General features: G+C 59.8%; 2 protein-coding genes across 9 annotated transcripts in view; one reads left to right on the forward strand and one right to left on the reverse strand.

The window, feature by feature from the left end:
• Positions 1–7,923, forward strand: part of LOC130152288 (transmembrane protein 263-like) — a 204,936-nt gene extending 197,013 nt beyond the window's left edge. For all 5 annotated transcript variants that reach the window (XM_056345563.1, XM_056345565.1, XM_056345564.1 and 2 more), the window contains 2 exons: positions 3,072–3,630; positions 3,924–7,923. In XM_056345563.1, coding sequence (XP_056201538.1) covers positions 3,072–3,358 — 287 coding nt within the window. In that variant the 3' untranslated portion in view covers positions 3,359–3,630; positions 3,924–7,923. The remainder of the gene's footprint in view (positions 1–3,071; positions 3,631–3,923) is intronic.
• A 2,473-nt stretch (positions 7,924–10,396) lies between these two features.
• On the reverse strand, positions 10,397–19,587 carry CHST1 (carbohydrate sulfotransferase 1). 4 transcript variants are annotated; one of them, XM_056345558.1, is made up of 2 exons: positions 19,373–19,587; positions 10,397–12,294 (listed from the first exon to the last, which is right to left on the reverse strand). In XM_056345558.1, exon 2 carries the CDS (start codon positions 12,248–12,250, stop codon positions 10,991–10,993), a length of 1,260 nt encoding a protein of 419 aa, XP_056201533.1. In that variant the 5' UTR covers positions 12,251–12,294; positions 19,373–19,587; the 3' UTR covers positions 10,397–10,990. The 4 variants fall into 4 exon arrangements, with proteins under 4 accessions (XP_056201533.1, XP_056201535.1, XP_056201532.1 ...); XM_056345560.1 differs by lacking the exon at positions 19,373–19,587 and adding an exon at positions 17,948–19,094 and having other exon boundaries at positions 10,397–12,439; XM_056345557.1 differs by lacking the exon at positions 19,373–19,587 and adding an exon at positions 17,948–19,093.
• Between the last annotated feature and the right edge of the window lie 1,858 nt (positions 19,588–21,445).

Genomic DNA, 21,445 nt, shown 5'->3' on the forward strand with positions numbered 1-21,445 from the left:
ATGCAAAGGATCCTGCTTCCCTGGACAGGGGAGCGGGAACACAAGACCTCTGCCATCCTTGGAAGATGGTGTTGTTTGGAGGACCAGTCTGATTTTCACAGAGTGGAGTCCTGCATTACAGTTGCATGGATTTCTGGACCCCTGTGTTCTTCCCACCTTAATTCTGAGGACAGGACACAAAAATGACTGTACTGCGTAAGCGGTGTGCAGCAGCTGGGGACCGGCGACTGAGCTGGAAATGGAGCCAGGGGATCTCAGTAGCATTGAGGGAGAGGAGGAAAAAAAAAATTCTTAGAAAAACTGTTGAGCAAAAGGCAAGCAGTATGTTGTGTACTGGGTAGGACTGTAGCTGCTTTAGGCTACAGCCCAAACTCTGTACTGGCCCCTCTCAAACTCCATTTTGCTGCCCAGATGATCAGGCAGATGTGTTGCCTGAGGCTTATTCCAAGTCCTCACAGCTGGTGAACACCAGAATCCCCACAGGCACTGTCCTGAGCCCTGCTCGAGGGAGAGCTCCGAACAGCCTGGAAGAAGCTGAAGGGAAAACGTGCAGCTCCAGGAAGACTCCAAAATCTGCAGAATTTTAGAAGAACGCAGGACAAAATTTCCCAGGGAAGGACCATCACACCAGCTAGTTCAGGCTCATGCCTCATCTGGGTTAGGTTGCTACGCAGCCTGCTCTGAAGCCCCCTCCGCTTCCCTGGCTAGAGATGGGGTCAGAGACATCGAATCCCCTTACTTAAACTTCTGCGTTAGGTGCCTGAAAGTCAGCAATTTGAATCTGCAGGCATCTGAATTGGTTTCCTAAAGGGCCTGGAAAATGCGCCTTTCCCGCAGACGAGCTGGTGTGAGCTGAGGGTCCCCGGTGCGGGTGGCCGCCCCCCACCTGCCCCCGTGCCGGAGCACAGGCAGCAGCTCTGGTGCGGCAGGGGCTGCCCGTCCCTGCAGCCCTGTGCATCCAGCACCCCGAGGCAGCTGGTGCTTCCAAGGGTAAAATCCGTGCCCTGCTGCTGCTGAGGGTTTTCTGTCAGACTGCTAGTTGGTGTGTTAAAGAAAAAAAAGGAAGGAAAAAAGCTTGTTTTCCAGCAGTGCTTAAGAGACCCTACTGTGTTGCGTGACGTGCGGACCACGGGAAGATAGTCTCCGCTCCAAAGGATTCACGGGATAGCTTGGCAGAAGTACGCCGAATAGCAGATGCGGTGAAGGCACGGGGTGAGACAAGTTAGTAACAGCAAGAGGAAGATGTTTGCTTAGACTGACTAGGTCTGACATCTCCATCAAGCGGGGCGTGCAGCGTGTGAAGGCCCCACCACTCGATGAGCGGCTGGGCCAGCCTCGCGGCGCATCCCGGGCTCTGCTTCCTGGCGAAGGGAATCCGCTGCCTGCATCAGCCCTGGCAGCAAGCTGCGTGGAGGCCATCAAGGCGGGGCTTTCAGGTAGACTTTTCTGCTGCCTGGAGTGGTATTAACAAGGAAAGAATCTGCTGCTGGGCTGCATATACAAGGGGCTTTCTTCTCGGGGAGCTTTGGAGAAGGGGAGTGGGGGGAGTCAAGAAGGCAGTGGAAGGGCTGGCATCTTCAGAGACAAAGCGCGTCAGGCCAGCAGCTCTCAGCTACCTGCCCTTCTGGGCTGAGCTTGCCCACTGCTTAGGTTAGCAGTGCGTCCGTTGGTGCAGCCCAGGCTGAGCTGGGATGCCATGGCCCGGGGGACAGGTGCCAGGCTTGTCCCCACGCCGGGGGGACGGGTGCGCACAGGGCTGTGCGGTGCAGGCTGGCTCCTTCCCCGGGGCGCCGGCAGAGCCTCTGGCAGCACTCTGCTCTGTGCTGGCACGGCCTCTGTCCTGGGCTCTGGGCACGACTGCCCCGGGTTTGTATGCAGGCTGTCAGCAAGCCATTTCCATCCCTGTCACTTCCCTGCTCCTCAGGGAATGGGGTGCACGTTTAGCAGGGGGCTAAAGCCCTCCTGCTGCATCAGCACTGTGCAGCCTCTCTTCTGAGCAGGTCATGGCTTAGAAGGGCTGCTGCTGCTCCAGGGATCCTGTATTCCCAGCTGGCGCTTGCTTTTTTTTCGTGCCAGGATTGCTTTATTGTATTTTTGCAGTTATTATCAACTCATCTCATGTACAGAACTGGCAGTGAATCAGAAGTTAAAGAGTATCCAAATAATCTCGCCCCACGAAAAGAGCAGCTCCTCCTTCGGTGCCTGCACACAGCATTGTTAGCTGATGCGAGGGGAGAGGATTGTGTGGAGGCCAGGAAGGGAGCCGTCAGGTTTGAATCCCGTGAGTAGCAGTTCAGAGACAACCCTTTCCCAAGAAGTGGCGAGCTGTGAACGTTATGTCTGCAGTGTTGTGGGCAGGTGTGATGGCAGCTTGGGTGGGTATATCGTGCTGGCCTTGATCCAGTTGGCACAGGTAAAACAGCAGCGACATAGCGTAGCAACTTTAGCAGTGTCTTAACACTATTAAATACGTAGCTGAGATCTCCGGAGGGCTTGTACAACCCAAGGTGACGTTTGTGTCACTGTATCTTTACTGCCGCTTGCTATCTGTGCTAGCTCAATTACAGTTCTCGCAGACAGGTCTGCGCCGTGCCTGGGTCCCACGCCTGACATGAGCGCAGACCTGGCTCCCAGAAGATGCTTCCGAGGACTGGCCGGCCAGGCGAACGCCAGCTGCTGCTGTCTGCGGCTCGTGCCTCCTGCACTACCGTTAGCCTTTGTGATTTGCTGGCGTTAGCCAGCACGCAGGCGAGGGGAGTGACACCTCTTGTTACTGGGGTTTGCTTTGCACTGCAGCAGCGAGGCTTGCAAGTCCGGGGCTGCAACTGAGCCGCCTTCCTCCCTTCTCCATCACGCAGGCAGTTCTGCTCCCACTCCCTGCCCTGCCGAGGTCCCCTCCTGCCGTGCTGTAGCCCTGGGGTCGCCTTGGTTCCTCCTTCAGGCACCGAGAGGGCTGGGGCTGCAAGGCACTGTGCGCGGGGTGGGCTGCCCTGCTGGGCTGGAAGAGTGTCCCAGGGAGAAGGGCTTCGGCGTGGATGTTTCTGACTTTCCCTTTCCCTCTCTCCCTGCAGATGCCAGCAAGGACCATCCGCAGCAGCAGGCAGGGGTGATCTGGAGAGTGACGGGTGGCCTCTTCAGTATCACCCGGGGAGCCGTGGGGGCCACGCTGGGAGGAGTTGCCTGGGTGGGCAGCAAGAGCCTGGAGCTCACCAAAACAGCCGTGACCAGCGTCCCCGCTGCTGGCGTTGGACTGGTGAAGGGCAGCGTCTCGGCAGTGACCGGCGGCGTTGGAGCCGTGGGCAGTGCAGTCGCCAGCAAAGTCCCTTTCACCGCAAAGAAGAAGGACAAGGCTGACTAAGCCCCGTCGCAGCTCCCTTCCGAGAGATCAACCCGCCCGTACTCTCCCCCTACACAGCACCTCTTTGAGTTGGAACCAGCTGCTTCAGGGAGGGTCAAGCACCTGAGCAGACTCCGGCTGCAGCCTGCTCAGCACCGCCTGCCTGGCTCAGCTTACAGAGCCGCTGTCAATGCCTTTCACTCCCATCACCTACTGGGAACCATCTTTACTCCGAGGGCTTTAAAGGCGCCGTTGTCTCTGTCTTGCCGTTTCCTTCCTCCCTTCTTGCTCTTGTAAGCACAGAGGGCTGGAGGGGGTGTCAGGCTCCATCTGCCTGGAGGTGGGGGGAGTAACAGGGGAGAGGGGAGAACTATGCCTGGCTTCAAGTGTGGGCTGTGGAGTCAAATTCCGCTTCAGCTGGGAAGACAGCCTCTGAAACACCCCTTCCCTTGGCCCTGGGAGGCGTGTTTGGGGGTTCTGCCTGGCGGGGGACCGTAGAAGAAAGTCCCCATTGGCACAAGGGAGAGAGACCATGAAGAGGGGGAAGCTTCCCTCCTGCCCCGCACCTCTTACCTTTTCTTTGCAGGGCCCATCCCACAAGCTCCTTCCAACTACTTACTCCCTGCCTGAATTGCACCCTTCAGAGAAGGAACCTTCAAGCTCAGCGGAGCAGCTCCAGGGATGATGCCACACAGGAGCATGATATGTCCTGGGCCATCGACTTCTGCACAGATTCTCTTGGTGAGAGGCAGGAGGATGCGAGCTGCTGTGTGTTCCCATCTGGGGAAGGAGCTGACAGTGGCATCTGCCAGGCCCCTCTGTGATATTGCAGCACAGGTAGCGATGCTCCGGAGAGACAAACTTTGGGTTTGACCCTTGAAGTCCTCGCAGCATCCCCATCTGCAAGAGGGGCATTTTGACTCCAGGCCACACTCTCACACCACAGACATCCCTAGTAACCATGAGCAAGCGTGTTCCCAAACGCCACCCAAGCTCTGCTGCAGGGAGGGAGGGAGGGGAGGCTGAGAGCATTGCTCTCCCTGTGACTCAGCACCCTGGGAGCGGTGGCCTGGGTGTGAGTGGGCTGTGCCGCGGTGGAGAGCGCTTCCCCGAGGGGCTGAGCGTGCTCCAGTGGCAACCAGCCTGCACGGGGCACCAGCAACTCCTCCTCCTCCACTCGCTGCTCCTGGGGCTCCAGCCCAGCTCCTCTAAATGACCATGTTGCACTAAACAGCCCACCCACACTTGTAGTGCCGCAGAAACCCAGACACCTGCACCCATCTGGGAGTCACAGCCATCCTCAGCCTGGCCCGTCATACTCGAGGGGCCACGTGGCATCCCACACATATGTGCACACACACACACGCGCGCACGCACTCTCCCTCCAAGATGCCCTGTAACTTTGGGGATGAGGAAAGCCGCAGGCTCCACTGTTAACTCTGCTGCTCCTGGCTTTGGCAGGTGATTAGCCTAGGTCGTTAGGTGTTGGATGCATAGGCAAGTGAAGCAGTGCTTGCGCTGTATTTTATAAATATGCACCTGTGTTAACGTGTATCAGTCCACAGGCGTGTCTTCAGCCAGGGAGACGGCACCGTGCCACTGCCGCGGAGGAGTTTGCATAGTCATCTTTGGCACTTCCAGCATATAGTTTTTATATAGGGTCCCGGTTAAAATAAAAATCATGTTTTAGAGGATGCTTTCCCCCCTGTTGGCCAGTGCATAGTTTATTGAAGCCAAAGGAATGTGAAAAATCCCCTTTCTCCCGTCTTTGCGGTTTGTTTACTTTCGGCCCTGTCTTTTGGACATTGAAGCCAACTCGCCTGATCTTCATTTCCTGCTGGAGGTCGCGGCGCGTCCTGGCCGCTCTCTTGTGCTTCGGACTCAGACGTCAGGGAATATTTAAGTACAGCCCCCCGCCCCCCGCCACCATCTTTGCTGAGCATTCTTGGGCTTGTGAAGCCATTTTCATTCTGCCCTTTATTAAATCCACATTTTGGGCCTGACGTGAGTGGCTGTGTCCCTGTGCTAGTCACGCTGGTGCCCGTCTGCCCCCGTTACCTTCGCCTGGTAGTCTCTGCCGTTCGCAGTGCTGAGGAGTTGCTGATCCCCACAGCGCGTTACTCCTGATAGCGCGACAATGGTTTAACTGACATCTTGTGTTTCTGAAGAGGAAACGGCATTCCGGGGGGTGTGTGCATTTCCTCACTTTGTCTCTTTTGTTCTGGTGGAGGCCAAGTTGACCCAGACTTGTTGGGTTTGTCTCTGAAGGCAGCGGCTTCACAGAAAGATCAGGCCTTGATGTGTGCCTGCTCTGTGCTGGGATGCTCGTGGCAGCTGGCAAGGCCAGAAGTCTTGTCTGTTCTTCCTTTGTCTCAAATGCCCTGCGAAGCAGGAGGACGGTTTGTGCTGCATGGATCTCTGCTCGCTGCTCTCCCTGAGCATATCTCATTTCTTATTCCAGGTCACAGACTGGTCCTGGAGCAAGCCCTAACCCCAAAGCTAAAAGCTGCTTGTGCGCAACTTGCCGTGCTGTCATCAGCCCTCGTAGAAAGAGAATCTCTTACCCACTGGGATGGAAGGCGGTCTTCTTCCTGACCGCCCCTCCCAGGCCTCATACAGGAGACGGTGGTGTCTAAGGGGCTTGACTTCACCGGCCACCCCTGGGCAGGTGATGGGAAGCTCGTCACACTTTTGGCTGACCAGTATCCCACGCTGGCTCTTGCATCCTTTCCACGCTGTTGTCTGCAGGCACTGTGTGTGCAGAGCAGGCATAGGAAATAGGGCAGACGTGCTCTAGGGATGGCCACAGGGGTCCTGAGGGGTCCCCATCTTCTTGTTTCTGCTCTTCTGTGTGTCCTTGCGGCAAATGGAGTAAAGCTTTCCATTTGCCTGGAACGGCCGTTTCCTTGCAGGGTGGCCTGGAGAAGGGGAGACGGGGTGTGAGGCAATCTCCCAGCCTAAATTGCTGTTATGTGGACCATAAACAGCAACAGAGATCAAATTAGCAGGCAGAGGTAGAATATTAAATCTATTCCAAAACCAGGGCTTCACACCGCTTAGCAGGCATGCAGGAATACGTAACTATGCAGGACTCGGAGGCCGCTGGAAGGTATGTCTGTTAGCGTGCTAGGCTTGCTCGGTTCAGCCAGGTGACCCAGCCCCCGGCTGCTTTTCTGTGCACTCTTGGTGCCAGGGCAGAAGGAAGGCAGGGTCGGTGTTCCCAGTCTAAGAGCAAAGATGCCTCCTGACAGCTTGGGTTGCGGAATCTGGATCGGCCGGGGAAGCTGCTGGCTCCTGACGGATGCCCCATCTTTCCTTCGCCCACCGCCTCTTCGTGGTAAGAAGGGCATGAATTACATTGTGCGTAGATCCCATTGCTAATGGGGGGGTGGGGGGGGGGCTTGGTACAAAACTGGGGAGGGGCAGCACTCGAGGTGGGGGGAAGGACTGAAGGGACTTAGTATAAGGAACGTCAGCAGTTTTCAGGTGACAGAAGATGCGGAGGGACTGATGACAGGAGGAGGCAAGGAGCGGGGAAGCAAGAAAAGGCGGAGTGGAGGGAATTTGTTTCTTGGGACAGACTGTGGATCGGAGGATGAACACAGGAGTTTGTCCTAGGGAAGAGTGCAGCAAAGGATGTGGGTGTATGTGGGGTTCGGGGTGTGGTGGTGGTCCACGCTGGCTGGCACCCTGCTCCCAGAGTAGTGATGATTGCCAGGGGTTCCCATTGATCAACATGCCCAATGGATGATCCGGGCACTGGCTCAGCTCCCTCCTCACCACCCCTGTTCCCAGATCTCCCCCAGCCTGTTGTCATCATCTCCCCGTGGGGGGGGGGGCATGTTCCCATGGTGGATGTGGGACACGGCCCTACCCGCAGCCCCTGCCCCACCACAGCTGGACGTTCCCCGTGCCCAGGGAACATGTCCCAGCTGAGGGGAGAGCCCACAGGCGCATCCGCTCCTCCCTTCTCCCTTTGCTCTTCTCGCTGTCCTCTTTCTTTCTTATCCTTCCTTAGCTTTCTGTCTTGCCCCTGGGTAGAGCTCTCCAAAGCTCCTGCTGAGACCTTCGTTAAGCATCCACACTCGTTAAGCATCCACACTCGTACTGGCTGGGGAAGGGGGAGAGAGGATGACTCCCCCCACAGCTCTTCTGGCTGGGAGAGAAGTGCATGTCTTCCACCCCCTTCGTGTTTTGGTGCGTGTGGAAAACCTTAACCCACTTCTTTTCCTCTGGGTTCCCTCCTTGGCTCTTGTCCCTGCGGGTGGGTCATTTCTGCATCTCCATTGCAAAATCGTCCTTGTGAAAACGGCAGGGTTGAGTGGGAGCGTGGAGGTGGCTGGAGAGAGCTGCAGGCTGCTGGGGCCCGACCCTGCTTCTCCAGGTGCCCTTGGGCAGCCCCAGGACGCGCTGCGGCCACGTGTCCCGTGCGCGCTGCTGGGCTCCGGAGAACACTTTTGTTCTTTATCATTCCGTTGTCTGTAATTGGTTTCCTACTGAATTTGTTTGCTTGGTTTGTTTTGCAGTGTGTTTCTGGGAATATTCTGCATCTCTGTATTTTAATTACAGTAAAATTTGAGGATAAACCCCTTGGTTATGCTGGCTCTTGTTTCCAGTGGGAGGGAACGAGGAGAGGAAGCGCAACTGAAGGAAGATGTTAGAGATTCCTTGGGAAATTGGATGTCTCCCCTAAGGGCTCTACACGAGGCACCAGGCAAGGCTGAACCCCCATCCCTGCTTAAACTAGGCCATGGCTTTCAACCGCGATTCAAAAGCCATTTTGCTGCGGGCGCATTTCCTGATTGGAATGGTAGGAACAGTTTGGATAAGACTTCTCAGCTCAATTTCTTTTGTTGATTTAAAGAAAGACCAGTGCATGAGAGGACTTTTGGGGCAGGGACAGCTGGCCTAGCCCTGAAAGTGGGATCTCGGCAGCTGAAGATGGGAAATTTTGCCTCTACAGACGCCATTCCTTCATGCAGGTTGGCATAGCCGCTTTTCCCAGCTGAGGAGGTGAGGAAAATCCCCGTCCGCCCCAGCAGCCTGCCCTTTCTGCAGGGGAAGGTGCTGTGCCATCGCTCCCCGGAGCTGCAGGGCAACTGGGCCCTCTGCATTTGGCTGGCGGGCAGTGTGGGTGCTGGGGGGCACAGCTGGCCACCCCGGCCGCCTCCCCTGCCCCACGGGCGCTTGCCCAGGGCAGAGCCACCCCAGGCTGTGGGGAACGCACAGCCCGCACCCCCGCAGGGATCGTGCCCCAGAACTGGGTCAAAGCCAGGAGCCAACTGCTCAGCGTTTGTTAACTGCTGACAAAAGGATTAATTTAGTAGCCAATAACGGGGCTATCAAGCCATTTATTTGGTTGACAGTTTGCTGCCAGCTGCTCGGTAAGAGCGACGTGCAGCACGCTGGTGGCACTGGCTGTGCCCACCTCTGCCCCTGCCCCGCTCCTCCATCCTCGCAGACACAGCCGGGGCCGCGTGGCTTGGGAGGCACCGAGCCGCTGCCAGGAGCCGAATTGGTGCTGGTGAAGGCGTCTGGGGTGGGGGGTCCCTCCCAGGAGCTGCCCTCATGCCCACCGTGGGCAGGCAGACGGGGAAGTGCCCGTCCCGCAGCACACACGCTGTCACCCCATTCCTGCTCGCCTCACGGGGCTGGAGCCAGCCGTGTCCCCTTGCAGCAGCCAGGTGGGTTACAGGTGCTCCAGCTGTGACCCCTGGGGGGAGGCCAGCACCTACCTCACCCTGCTCACCTCTTCTGCAGCCCAGCTGCAGCAGGTTTGCCACATTAAACCAGGCTGCAAATCACCGGTAACAAGCCACCCCTGCAGAGGTCTTTGAAGAGGGAAAAGGCTGTTGGAGCATCAGTTACAGCTTCCCCCTGCCTTAACCGGGCAGCGGGTGGTGGCTCCCTGCGTGCGACTGCAGCGTCCAGTCTCACCCTCTCCCAAGTAAGAGCTCGGGCTGGAAGCTGGTGAGCAGCAGCAGAGCGGAGACCTGCCCAGGTAGGTGGGCTGGGGGTGTCTCAAACACCCGCCATGCCAGGAGCGGGCCCAGTGCTGGCAGCGTGCAGCTGTAGGTAGATGTGACCAGCCACGGTCACATCTCCTGCTGGGTGCCTGTCCTGCCTGGCTGCAGGAGCAGCAGAGCTGGGAAGGTGCTGGGGCGTTGCTGTCCTCTGTCCCCCCGGGACTGGCCTTGGTGACTTCCCATCTGCAGCCGCTCGTGGTCTGCGGGACGTGCCTCCTGGGCTGCCCGGACACTGCCGGGTCGGAGGTGGTTCCAGCAGGCAGGGGTTGAATGGACCAGCAGCATCTTGTGTGGGGCCAGCAGTGCTGTGCTGCTGTGCAGCATCGCTCCTGCCCTGCGTGCCCCAGCCTCCTCACCCAGCCAGGGCCCTGCAGCTAGCAGCTCGTGGAGAAAATCTTGGGCATTGCCAGGACCGTCATCTTGTTTGCTCATTTTCATTCTGGCAGTTTGATGACCTGACCTCCCTCGAGCACTTCTCTCTGGTCCCCCAGGGCAGGGCACGCCCAGTGCTGGCATCAACAGCCACAGAGGCGGCAGGGGGTCAGGGGGACAATGAGGGGCAGCGCAGCGGGGCCACGCTTACGGTGCTGGTGCCGTCAGCGCTGCGGGGTGGGTGCTCAGGCACTGCTGGGTCACCGGTCGGACCCGACGATCTGACCAAGTTCTTTTCCAACCAAAATGATTCTCTTAAGCCCCGTGCCCCCCCGGCAGGCCAGCAAGCTCTGAACAACCACAGGTTCTCACTCTGAGCATAACTGCTCGCGTTGTGACATGCTTCAGATGCAGACGTACACGTGCCCAGGGAGGTGGCTGCCCCCCACCCTGCTCCCAGCCCGGGCGCACCACCAGACGTGGCTCTCTGCCTGCTGGTGCATCCACTCCAGTTCAGTCACTGAGGTCTTGCACTTGAAGTTCACCCCCAGGTCAGTTTTATTGCACTTTTATTTACAGAAAACACAGAAATAAAGCTTTTACCAAACCACCCAGTCACTTTTTTTCCCCCTTTTTCTTTTTTTTTTTCTTTTTTTTCTTCTTTTGTGGGGTTTTGGCACAAATATCACAGGTGTTGCCAAACAACCATGTACAAGCAGCTGCCCAGCCGCCCAGCCCAACAACAGGACTTAAAACAGACGGACGTGTCGCACCAAGATTGAAAACGAGGAGGTTGTTCCACGTTCAGCTTTCAGTCTAACCTGCTCATTAGGGGGCAAGGGGAGTTACTCTGGAGGGGATGACACCATTCATAAATTATATTTATATTTACCTCTTACATTGTAAAAGTAAACAGTGCAAAAGTACAGTACCTCAGGTACCCTTCGGTTTGGAAAGCTTGAAGGTTGCTTTATACATTTTGTGTGATTTGTAAACATTGTTAACCCATCCACAGTTCTAGCTCTTGCTGGGAGAGACCCGACTCCTCTTGCGTCCAAAACGTATTGAAGGGGCAGCCATCGCTCCCCTGGACTCCGCTGTTGAGATTCCCACTCGAGGTTTAGTGCAAATTTTGGAGAGAAAAAGACAAGAGAGAGAAAGAGAGAAAGAGGGGGGAAGAAACAAAACAAAAGAAAATAAAATAAGGCAACAGTTAGAAACAGTCCGTATCAAAACCGGCCACCCCAGGGCTGCCTTAGGAGAAGGGCAGGAAGTCTCTCTCCTCGACCAGGCTGATGGAGAGGTTCTTCAGCTCCTCCTCGGAGCCAGCGGTTTTGTAGCCGAGCTGTGCCAGCACCTGCTGGCAGGCGTGCTGGGTGAACGCCACGATCTCATAGGAGAGCCGGAACCGCCACTTCTCCGCCGTCGCCGCCGAGTTGCGCACTGTCCCGTACTTGTGTTTGGAGGAGGACCTGTCTCCTCGGGTGTTGTTCTGTATCCAGCGCTCGACGTTGCTGTCCATGGGGATGCCCAGGAAATCGTAGATTTCCTCGGTCTTTTTCATGGGATTCCTGGCCAGGTCTTCGTACCGCACCAGCATGTACTTGCCCTTGAGCCACGGCGGCCGGTTGAGGCCGGTGGACACCGAGTTCCAGAAGTCCTCGCACACCGTGGTGAGCTGGGTCACATCCAGGTTGTACGGCTTCCTTCCAGTGCCATCCCAGATCCTCCACAGCCGGTAAGTGTCCCGGAAGGTCTCGCTCCGAGACGCCAGGATCCCCCGGGGGTCCCTCACCAGCTGGATGACCTTCAAGTTCAGCCGCGGGTCCTCCACCAGGGCCCGGAGGTCGTTGACCTCGGGCACCCGCACGGTTTTGATGGCCACGTGCCCGTGCTCTCTGCAGGACTCGGTGGCCAGTGTCAGGTTCAAGGTCCCGCACTTCTTCACGCAGTCTCCTTCCTCCAGGTGGAGATCGACGGCTCCCAGGGACTCGCAGACGGGCGGTGAGCACAGGGCCTTGCTGGCTCCCCTGCGGAAGAGGCGGTCGGTGGTGTGGTTGACGGGCTGGGGTTTGATGTAGTTCTCCAAGAAGTAGAGGTCGCAGTCGTACAGGCTCCTCAGCAGGTCTCGGCTGGCCCCCAGCATGACCCGCCGGTCCGTCGTACTCTTGCTCTGGGTCAGCTTTGGGATCAGAGTGTACTGGACATGGTAGAGGGGCTCAAATAAATAGAAGACATCGAAGTGCTGGTTAAACAGCTGCCCGACAAACGAGGAGCCGCTGCGGGTGGTGGCGAGGATGAGGACATGCGTCTTCCTGGAGAGGTTATATGAGAAAGTGGGGCTCTCGTCACACAGCCTGTCGGCCACGTCGGTGTCCTGGCTCAGGCTGCAGTTCACGGGGTTGGGGTTGGGGCAGCTGTGGAAGGACTTGGCAGTAAAGGTCCGGATCGCCGTGTACTGGATCGCAATGGATGCCACGGCTAGTAGGAGGACAGCCTTCCAGGAACATTGCATGGCTGGTCACCTTCATGGAGCTTTTTCACAGGTCGTCTCAGTGTCTGCAACCCAACAGAGAAGTCACGGGTTGAGCAAGGACTGCTAAGGAGGACGCAAGCATCCTGCTGCTGGGGGTACCACCAGATGCCCTCCTGATGCCCGTACGTCGGCCACAACCCCTGTGGACCCGCCAGGCACTGCAGAGCCCTGTTTTGGAAAGGAAGAGCAGGCAGAGGCTGGCAAGCCTGGAGACATGCCTCCATCCAGGCCTTCAGCCCGAGGGTCTGCTTCCTCCCAGGCTGGGAACATACACAAATCTGTGCCCCACAGCTCACCCCGTGCCCTGCAGCCCAGGCAGGGGGATGTTCGAGCTTGGTGGCTGCACTGTCTATGTGCCTCCACCCAGCTGCTGCCAACCCTCCTCCCCAAGTGCCTCGTGAGTCACTTGTCACCCCATCAACCAGTGCCTTTGACACCCAGTGCAGGAGCCACAGCAGGGAAAGGGCAGGGGCTGGTGCTGAGCGCTGCCTGGGGAGGCTCGTCTCCATCCTTTCTGTCCAGCTGGCAGGACAAGGCATGGGCCATCCAGGCCAACGGCCTCCTGCTTGGGAGCGGGGCGATGGCTCTCCTAGAGCTGCAAACCTCTCTGCTTAGAGGTTCACCAGCCAGGCTGGCTCAGCCCGTCAGCCTCTGGGGACAAGCAGCAGCCAGAGTTGTGTCCTTGCTGCCAGCCCGATGTGCCCCCAGCACTGAGCTCATTGTTCTGGCCAGGTCCTACTCGGCTCTGGGATTCAGCCTCCCCTCCTGTCCTGAGCGCCAGAGCAGGGTAAAGCAATGCCACAAAGGAGGAAGCAAGAGAAATGGCATCGTTCCATCCTCTGTTGGCAACAGCGCAGCGTGGGTGGCCTCGGCACCAGGGATGGGTGCAGGGAAGGGCAGGGCTGTAGTGGCACAGGTCAGCTTTAGTGGCGCTGACCCCTGCCTTGCTGCTGCCCGAGGTGGAGCAAGGGGTGGGGGAGCTGAACTGGGATGCTCCAGGACGGCTAGGTGAGGGCATCCCTGCCATGCCTGGGGAGCTGTGGCATTGTGGGAAGGGGATGTGACTGTGGTGGTGCTCCAACATCTCGCCCCGTTCACTAACCGGATTACATTCACAGACTGCCCTGCTGCTCTCCAAAGCACAGGGCTTCGCATCCACACGCTATCACTCCCCAAGGCCAGTGGGGCTGGGGGGCAGGAGACAGCAGTCTCATCTCAGAAACCCTAAAGAAGCTAAAACCCCTGTGCAGCAGAGACACCCCAGTATTAGCAATGGCTTTGAAGCTCCCCTGCACACACTCCCCCTCGCCCACCCTCCTTCCATGTTGTTCCCCTCCCCACAGTGTGTTACTCTGCAGCCACCTGCAAAGAGGGGACAAACCCAAGTATGTCTGCTTCCCACTGAGCGGACCCCTTCCCTCCAACAGCATCATCACCCCCATTGCTCCCTCTTCCCCACCCCTCTCACGCTCTCCGCACATCTCCCAGGAGAGCATGGAGCCGGCCCCGAGCTGATGGTGCGCACCTGGTCCCTGCTCAGCCCAGCACACGGGCCACGGCATCTGGGGCTGTCAGAGCCGCTGCTCAGCTGAGGTCTCCAAGAGAGGCCAATGGGCCAGCAGCAGATTTCAGCACACGAGGCCCGTTCAAGCCCAGAACACGCTGAAATCTCCGATGGGCTCGGGATGGTGCAATGCTTCTGGTGTGCGTCCCCTGCAGAGCCCATGGCAGCTGGCATGACGTGTCGTCCCCACCTCCTCAACGTGCCCCTATCCCCAAAGATGCCCAGCGAGCAATGCCAGGAGGGCTGTTCAGACCTGCAGGTGAGTCAAAATCCTCCTTCCTTTCTCTTTTAATTATTATTTTTATTATTTACCAGTTGCCCCAGCTGCTCAGTACAGGCAGGAGGCTGCAGGAGCTGAGACCTCTCGCTGCGAGCAGTGGCTTAGAGCTGGGCCCCAGCACAGGGGCTCCGGCACAGCTGCTGCAGGTGACCCCTCCGCCAGCCATCACCGTGTCTGCACGCTGAGAGCCGTGCTTTAGACTCATAACGATGCTTTGAGTGAGGGATGCTTTCTCCTGGGCTGCTGCCTGCCAGGGATGTGGCGCGTAGCCAGGGGACCAAAGTCCTCGGTCCAGGTGCTTGGCTATTGCTGCTACTGGTTTGGGGTTACCCACCCTGTAGAGGGGAGACCTGGCCCCAGCATCCACATGGGATACTCTATCCCTTGGAGAAAGTGTTTTTTCTGGATCTGCTAAGTCAGGGCAGGACAGGAGGGTCCCTGCTGGCATCTCCTGGCCCAGGGGGCTCCTGTATGCTGCCTAGGTGGGAGCTGCAGTGGGAGCACTTTCCTGCTCTCTAGTGATGGCCAGCCACACTGCATCCTTCACACAGCCTCAGCTTCTACCCCTGGCTGCGCTGCTGATGGATGCTGGAGCAGATGCAACTCGGATTGTCCTGGGATGCAGCAGAAACCCACTGCCGGCTCCCCTGCAAAAGGCAGCCAGAGCCCACGTGCCTCCTTGGTCCCAATTCCTGCTGGATCACTGGCCGTGAGCTTTTCAGGTTCTCCCCCCACCTGGACCCACTCCCCTTTGCAATGCACCGAGCTGCGGAGGGGAGGAACCGGGGCATTTCAAGGCACCTCCGTGGCAGAGCAGGCGTGAGGATACAGCCCAGCTTCAGCCTCGGATGCCCCTCATCACCCTTCACGTTGGCAGTGCCAGGGAGAGGCAGGTTCTGGGAGAAGTCTTCCCTCCCTGATGTCTCATCTGTGGCCTTTAAAGCCAGCTGGAGCCTCCTCTCAGCCCCTGGCCACTCTCCCACCTCCTCCCATCACTGCCTGTCCCCGAGAGGCTGCGGTTCCCACTCAGCCCAGCCCCTGGCTTGGGAGGCAGCGGTGCCTGGCAGCTGAGTGCTCTGGGGCAGCACAAGTGCCTGGCACCTGGGAGCTGCCAGCATGGCTTGGGATGACTTCTACTCACGCTCCACCTTGCTCATCCGTCCAGGCTGGTGTGAAACACCTGACAAGGAGGAGCCGCACATGGCTCCGCAGGGCTCTGAGCAGGCTGGTGGAGCAGCGGCTGCAGCCAGTGCACTGCAGGAGGGTGTCTCCCGCACAAAGGCGCAGCAGGTTTGCCACTTGCTCTCCCATCCCTGCCCTGAGGGACCTTGTTCTTAAATTGGCCCATTCCTCTTCAGGATACCAAAGCAGCACCCGGAGCGAGGGCTATGCCGTGTGGGGCTGTGTCCGAGTCCTGCGTGAGGCATGCGCTGTTTTGCCTCCTCAGCCCTAGCCTGTGGGATGCTGCGACCATGGGAGTTACCCGAAATGCTGCCCTCACAGATGCCTCTCTGCTATGAAGTGCTGCCGGCTGGAATGTCCCTCTGCTCTGCCTCCAGCTCGGCTCCACCGAAGACAATGAGCAGATGCAGCCCCAAGGCGGGAGCCGGGTCGGGCAGGTTGCTCCAGACAGCTGGGGCTCGGAGATGGACACTTGGGGTAGGGGCAAGTCACGTGTACTTTCCAGCCCCCCAGCACTGCTGGTGCTGCGAGGGGCCTGCGAGAAGGCACGTGGGCTCTTTTTGCACTGGGCTGGGGTCACTGCTGCCCCATCCCTGACCCTAAACCCCTCCGGTCACAGCACGCCAGACTGCGCTGCACTGCCTTGCCTGCATCCCTGTCGGCTGCCTGCAGCTGCACCGGGACCAGGCTGTCCCCGAGGGATGCTGAGCCTTTGCTCTCCCCCACCCTGCTTCCTGCAGCCTTGAGCCCAGAGGAAGGGAGAGGGTGGGCGAAGGCAGTGCAGCCTCCCCCACCCCACAAACAGCGGTGGGTCCATAATCACCTGCCTTCTTCCTCTTCCTCCGCCACTTCCCCTGCCTCTCAGCAGCGCTCCAGGGAGGATGAGCAGGCAAGAAGCCAGCAAGACAGCCCAGGAGCGCTGGGAGATCGGAGGAGATGAATTAAGCCAAATGGCATCTGTGAGTCACCAGCACAGGGAGCAGGGAGCGCGGCCGCCAGCCACAGCACAGCGGAGGCCCAGGAGGAGATGCCGAGTGGTGGGCTCCCATTTCGGGGATGGTCTTCCCAGGTTGGAGGGGAATGACCTGCTTGTTGAGCTGCCGTGCCGGAGGCTGCGCTGGCAGCTGAACTCAGGTGCTGCCAGGCAGGCGGGACTCAGCAGGGCGGCTGCAGGGCTCAGTGCCACTCGCACATCTTCCCTCCACAAGCAGGCGGGTGTTACACCTGAGCAGCGTGTAGGGAGCACTGTGGCACCCTCCTACTCGGGGCAGGGGGGCCCACGGCATCCGCAGGCTGCCCTGCCTCTCACCGCAAGTCTTCCTCGCAGGTTCCCTTCCCAGAGGCGGCCGTGTTTGGGCAACTGGGGGGTGCCGGCAGCTTTAGGCAGGAGAGCTCACAGTAACCGACACTGACAGTGCTGTTTCCAAGGCTCTCACAGGGCACTCGAAACACCCTGCTCCTCTCACTGCCTCCAGCCTGTCCCTCTCCCTCGACAGCTCCCCAGAAGTTGTACCCTCGGCCCGGCTGGGCTCATCCTGGGCTCCCTTGCCGCTGCCAGGGAAATCCCTCTGCACTTCCCCAGGACAGGGGGGAAGGGAAAAGGAGTGGAAGAAGGTGCAAGGGTCCGTGCAACGCAGGTGCCGGCTCCAGCCCTGGCACAAGCAGCGGCAGCAGGGCGATGTGCTGGAGCAGCGCCTGTGCCCCTCGAGCCCTTCCCTGGTGCCGGCACCCTCTCCCCCCCCGAGCCAGCACCCTCTCCCCCCCAGAGCCCACTCCCGCCAGCCAGGCTGTTTCCATGGAAACGGCAGAGTGACTCAGGACTTTGGGACCAGCTGGAAAACACAACTGCGAGCAGCGAACACCCGAGAGGTGCCGAGGGTCTCGGTGCCAGCAGAACGGGTGGCTGGGCACGGGGAGCAGGCAGAGCTGCCTGCCGCGCCAGTGCCGGCACGGAGGGGCACAGGGGCACAGCCCACGCCACGTGAAGCCCACGCGGGGAGTTGTGAGGCAAAACCCCTCTCCTGACACAAGAAGGCATGGCTGCAGCATGCTCGCCCAAAACGCGCCCCATCGCAGACAGCCCTTCATCCCTGCCAGGAGGGAGACCCACACGTGCGTAGTCGCCCACAGAGTTCCCAGCATCAATTCCAGCGGCTGCACACCCATGCACCCCCATCCCCTGCCCGGCAAGCAGCACCCCTGGGTGCCTTGTCCAAGGCAGAGCAGTTGCTGGAGGGCTGGTCAGGGAGGGAGGAACTGCAGCCAGCGCCCTGCCGTGCCTCGCTGCCCAGCCAGCCGGGCTCCCGCGTCCCCCACTCCCCCCAGCTTGCCGCAGGGCTGCAAAACAACTCTCGGCCAGGGACCTGCTGGCACGGGCCCTGCTGCTTCCCCGTGTCCTCCCGCGGAGCAAAGAGTTCATCTCTTAAAACAGCGTGACGGGAAAACGGGCTGCTGATGGTGTTTAACCATGAGCATCCCACTCAGTTGCAGTGGCTTAGTCATGCTGTGGCTCTGCAAAGCCAGGCACACACAGCCTGTGGCCCACCCATCCTGGGTGCAGGCACGCTGCACCCCCGCTCCCCAGGGGAAAGGGAGATGCTGAGTAAAGCAGCGCGGAGCAGCCCCCCTTTCCCCGCACCGCAGGCGCTACCTGATTTTGGGTACCGCAACAGATGCAGGAGCAGGGCTGGTCTCCATCCTCACACCTCTCCCCCAGTAAGGCCCCCCAGCGTGAGATCCTGATGGGGTGGGAGCGAGCCTTCAGCCTTGCCTCCTCTCCAGCCGTGCAGCACTAGAGCTTCCCTGCGGTCACAGCTTCAAGCCAGCCAGGGACTCGCCGGGGACCCGCCGCCTTCCCTGGGCGAGCACCGCCCCATATGCCACCGAGTGGAGGTGCCTTGTGCCCCCAGACCTGCTCCGCTCGCATGTGCATCGCCTCCCGGGGCACTTTTCTAACAAGACACAGGACTCCAGTGCTCAAAGCCACTCCTGGCATGCTCCCTGCTCCCCTCTCTTTGCCCATCCCCTCTCCATTTCAGAGGGACCAAGAGAGCCTTTGCCACCAGATTACCGCCCGCTTTGACCAGCGCTTAAATCATCACAGAGTTTTCTATGGGGATCTGCGTTTTTTTCCTACTGGCAGTCAGCATACACATTTTGAGTTAATTAATTGCTATCAAGTAATGCCAACCCCAGCCAGTCCCAGAGTTTGCTTATCGCAACATCCACCTGTGCCTGTTTATCCCTCATCTGCTGAACTGCATCTGCCTCCTCCCAAGGATGCAAACACCCGGCTAAACCTGGTACAATATTTTTTTGTGCTCTCCCCCTTCCCCTGAGCCACCCAGCAGCCTGTTTGCGCACTGGCTCGCTCCCTCCTGGAGCGCTCCCCTGGCAGGAGCTGGAAGGCTCTGTTGGGATGAAGGCGCTCATTCACCACCTCCCAACACTCCCTTTGCCGGCCAAGGGCTGCGGCAAGAGCCCCAACCTTGAGGCGTGTGGCTTTGCTGGAGGGCTGCTTGTGCCAGGGGTGCCCTAGCCCCACTCGCCAGCCTGCCTCCTCACAGCAGCGTTATCGGAGCCCTTCAGGGGCTGGGACCTTTATCGGAGCCCTTCTGAGGCTGGGACCTTTATCGGAGCCCTTCTGAGGCTGGGACCTTTATCGGAGCCCTTCAGGGGCTGGGACCTTTATCGGAGCCCTTCTGGGGCTGGCAGCGATCTCTAGGGCATCTGCCCGCGCCGCACCGCATCCCCACCGCCGGGGACCCGCTTCTTCCAGGCGGCAGCTCCTCGCCCAACAACAGCCCAAGTTGCCCCGCAGTTCGCCCCCCCCCTCCCCCGCAGCTCGCCCCTCCCCGGCTCGGGGGGCCAGGCCTGCAGTCGAGCCCCGGGGGCAGCCGCGGGCGCTGGCAGCCCGGGACACGGGGGTCCCGCGGGGACACGGGGGTGCCGCGCTGGGGACCAGCCGGGCAAAGCCTCGTCCCGCCGCTGCGGGTGATGTCCCGCCGCCCTGGAAAGTTGGTGGCGCGGAAATGGTTAAGGGAGACCCCCACCCCCCCGCCCCCGAGCCCCTTACCTGGCGGAGCGCGGCGGCGGGGTCCCCCCCGCATCCCCGGCGGGCCCCTCCGCGGCTCCTGGGGGGGGGGGGGGCGCCGAGCCCGGCTGGGGGGGAGCTGCTGGCGGTGCGGCTCAGCGGGCCTCGCCGCGGGGGCTCATCGCTGCCGGCGGCCGCGCACAGCCCTGCCTGCCCTGCCCGCGCTGCCCGCCCTGCCTGCCCTGCCTGCCCTGCCCGCGCGGGCAGCGCGGGGCCGCCTCTCCACGCCCCTCCGCGCCGCGCCGGCAGCCGGGAGGGCGGTCAGGGGAGGGGGCGGCCCGGGGAGGGGGCGGCCCCGCTCTCCTCTCCCTCCCTCCCTCCCTCCCTCCTCCCCACGCCGGACCGCCCGGCAGCGCCCAGGCAGCGCCTCCGCCCCGCGCTGCCCCCGCCCCGCCGGGCTCCCCGCCTCTGCCCCCCCCCAGCCCCCCGCCGTGGGGGTCCCCACGGGAGACGTGTCCTGGGGCACGGGGGGGCGGCTGGGGAGCGGGTATCGCCACCCCGCAGGGCGGGGCTGGGTGCGGGGCTGTGGGTGCATCCCACCCACCCCACGCCCCGGGCTGGGGTGCAAGCAGCCCCCCCAGCCGGGCCCCCACCGGGCTTGGTAGGGGTGTCAGTGCGCAGTCACTCATTTTTCCGGTGGTCTTTGCTCATTAATAATGATAATTATAACGATAATGATAATAATAATAATAATAATAATGATGCTGTTATGGTGGGGACTGGTTCCGCTGCCCCAGGGACCCCCCTGCGCTGCCACGGCCGGGGCCCAGACCCACCCTGGCGGTGCGGGAATCGGGCTGGGAAGGCAGGGTGGGCAGAGCAATGGGAACACGGGGCCACAGGGACCGTTGAGGTGGCTGCAGTGGGATGGTCACATTCCTCCCAGCTTCTGCTTCTGTCTGACCCCTCCAAACGGGCCAGACATTTACTTTTGGCAACTTTGAATGGTTTTTGTCCAGCATTTGCCAGCTCAGCTGCATTTTTAGCACTTCAACTGCACGTTCACTGAAATGGCAGCTCGTGAGTCCAGCGACGCTACCACGGATATTCGGGTTTTTATATCCCTGTTTTACTGTCAGCATGCTTGGTGCTGCCGGGGCGGTGCAAGAATCACAGTGGGTTTCTTACACTCACAGCAGCAGCAGCCGGCCCCCAGGAGCCCCCGTGCCCCCCGGCAGCTGCCTCCCAGCTCAGGGATTGCCACGTCTCGCCTCCGACTCCAGCACTTGCCCAGTGGCACCACAGGGATGCGGTACCAGCATCTCCAGCAGCAGCTCAGAGCAACTTCACTCAGCGGCGAGTGGGCTACGAAAAACAGCGGAGCCCGGGTCCCTGCGCCGTAACTGTGTCAAGAGAAAACCAAATCCCTGGGAACGCTGGCCTCGCCTCCGCTCTCAGCGGCCTGCCAGGCTGCGACAGCCGTTTCAGGGCTATGAGGTTGCTTGTACATCTCAGGAAGCACAACAGCAGATCATCGCGTTTGGTGTTTAGCATTTTGGACCTGCATTTGCTGTTTGAGGAGGACCCAGATATTGCACGTCCAAAAATACTGGTATTTCTCAAGTCTTTTACGATACCCTGACAGCCCTAGCCCCTTTAATCTAATTTTAGAAAACTTTGTAAGGATTTTATATTTATAAACTGTTGGTGCTTAAATATTATTTCCCTCACCATAGCAACAGCTCCCCATCACAGCATTCGTTATACGGTGCCATTGCATTGGTGTATCTCTGTTTTGAGTGAGAAAGCCCTGAAGCTGCTCGCTCTCGTGCTGGTTTTCCTACGCCTTCCAAAGGACGGGGACCAAGGCTCCTGCCAGCCCTGACTCTCTTCCTGGGGCTGGGGAAGAGCCGCACCGCTGCCTGCTGCTGGAAACACGCTGGTGGCCATGAGGTGATGCGGGTGGTCCTGGTGTCCTCAGGTGATGCTCCTGCTCAGGCCACCCCTTTCCACGGACAGGAGCTGCTGATTCACCCACCGGGGTGTCACCAACCTGGTACCTACAGACCCGTAGGTAGCACCTCCACACCAGCCCTGAGTGCCACCCACACACGG

Source organism: Falco biarmicus, chromosome 7 (assembly GCF_023638135.1).
Source record: "Falco biarmicus isolate bFalBia1 chromosome 7, bFalBia1.pri, whole genome shotgun sequence".
NCBI classification, from domain to species: domain Eukaryota; kingdom Metazoa; phylum Chordata; class Aves; order Falconiformes; family Falconidae; genus Falco; species Falco biarmicus.

What these genes read in the sequence shown, in the direction of transcription:
- CHST1 (XM_056345558.1), bottom strand. Translation starts at nt 12,250, where the DNA reads ATGCAATGTTCCTGGAAGGCTGTCCTCCTACTAGCCGTGGCATCCATT.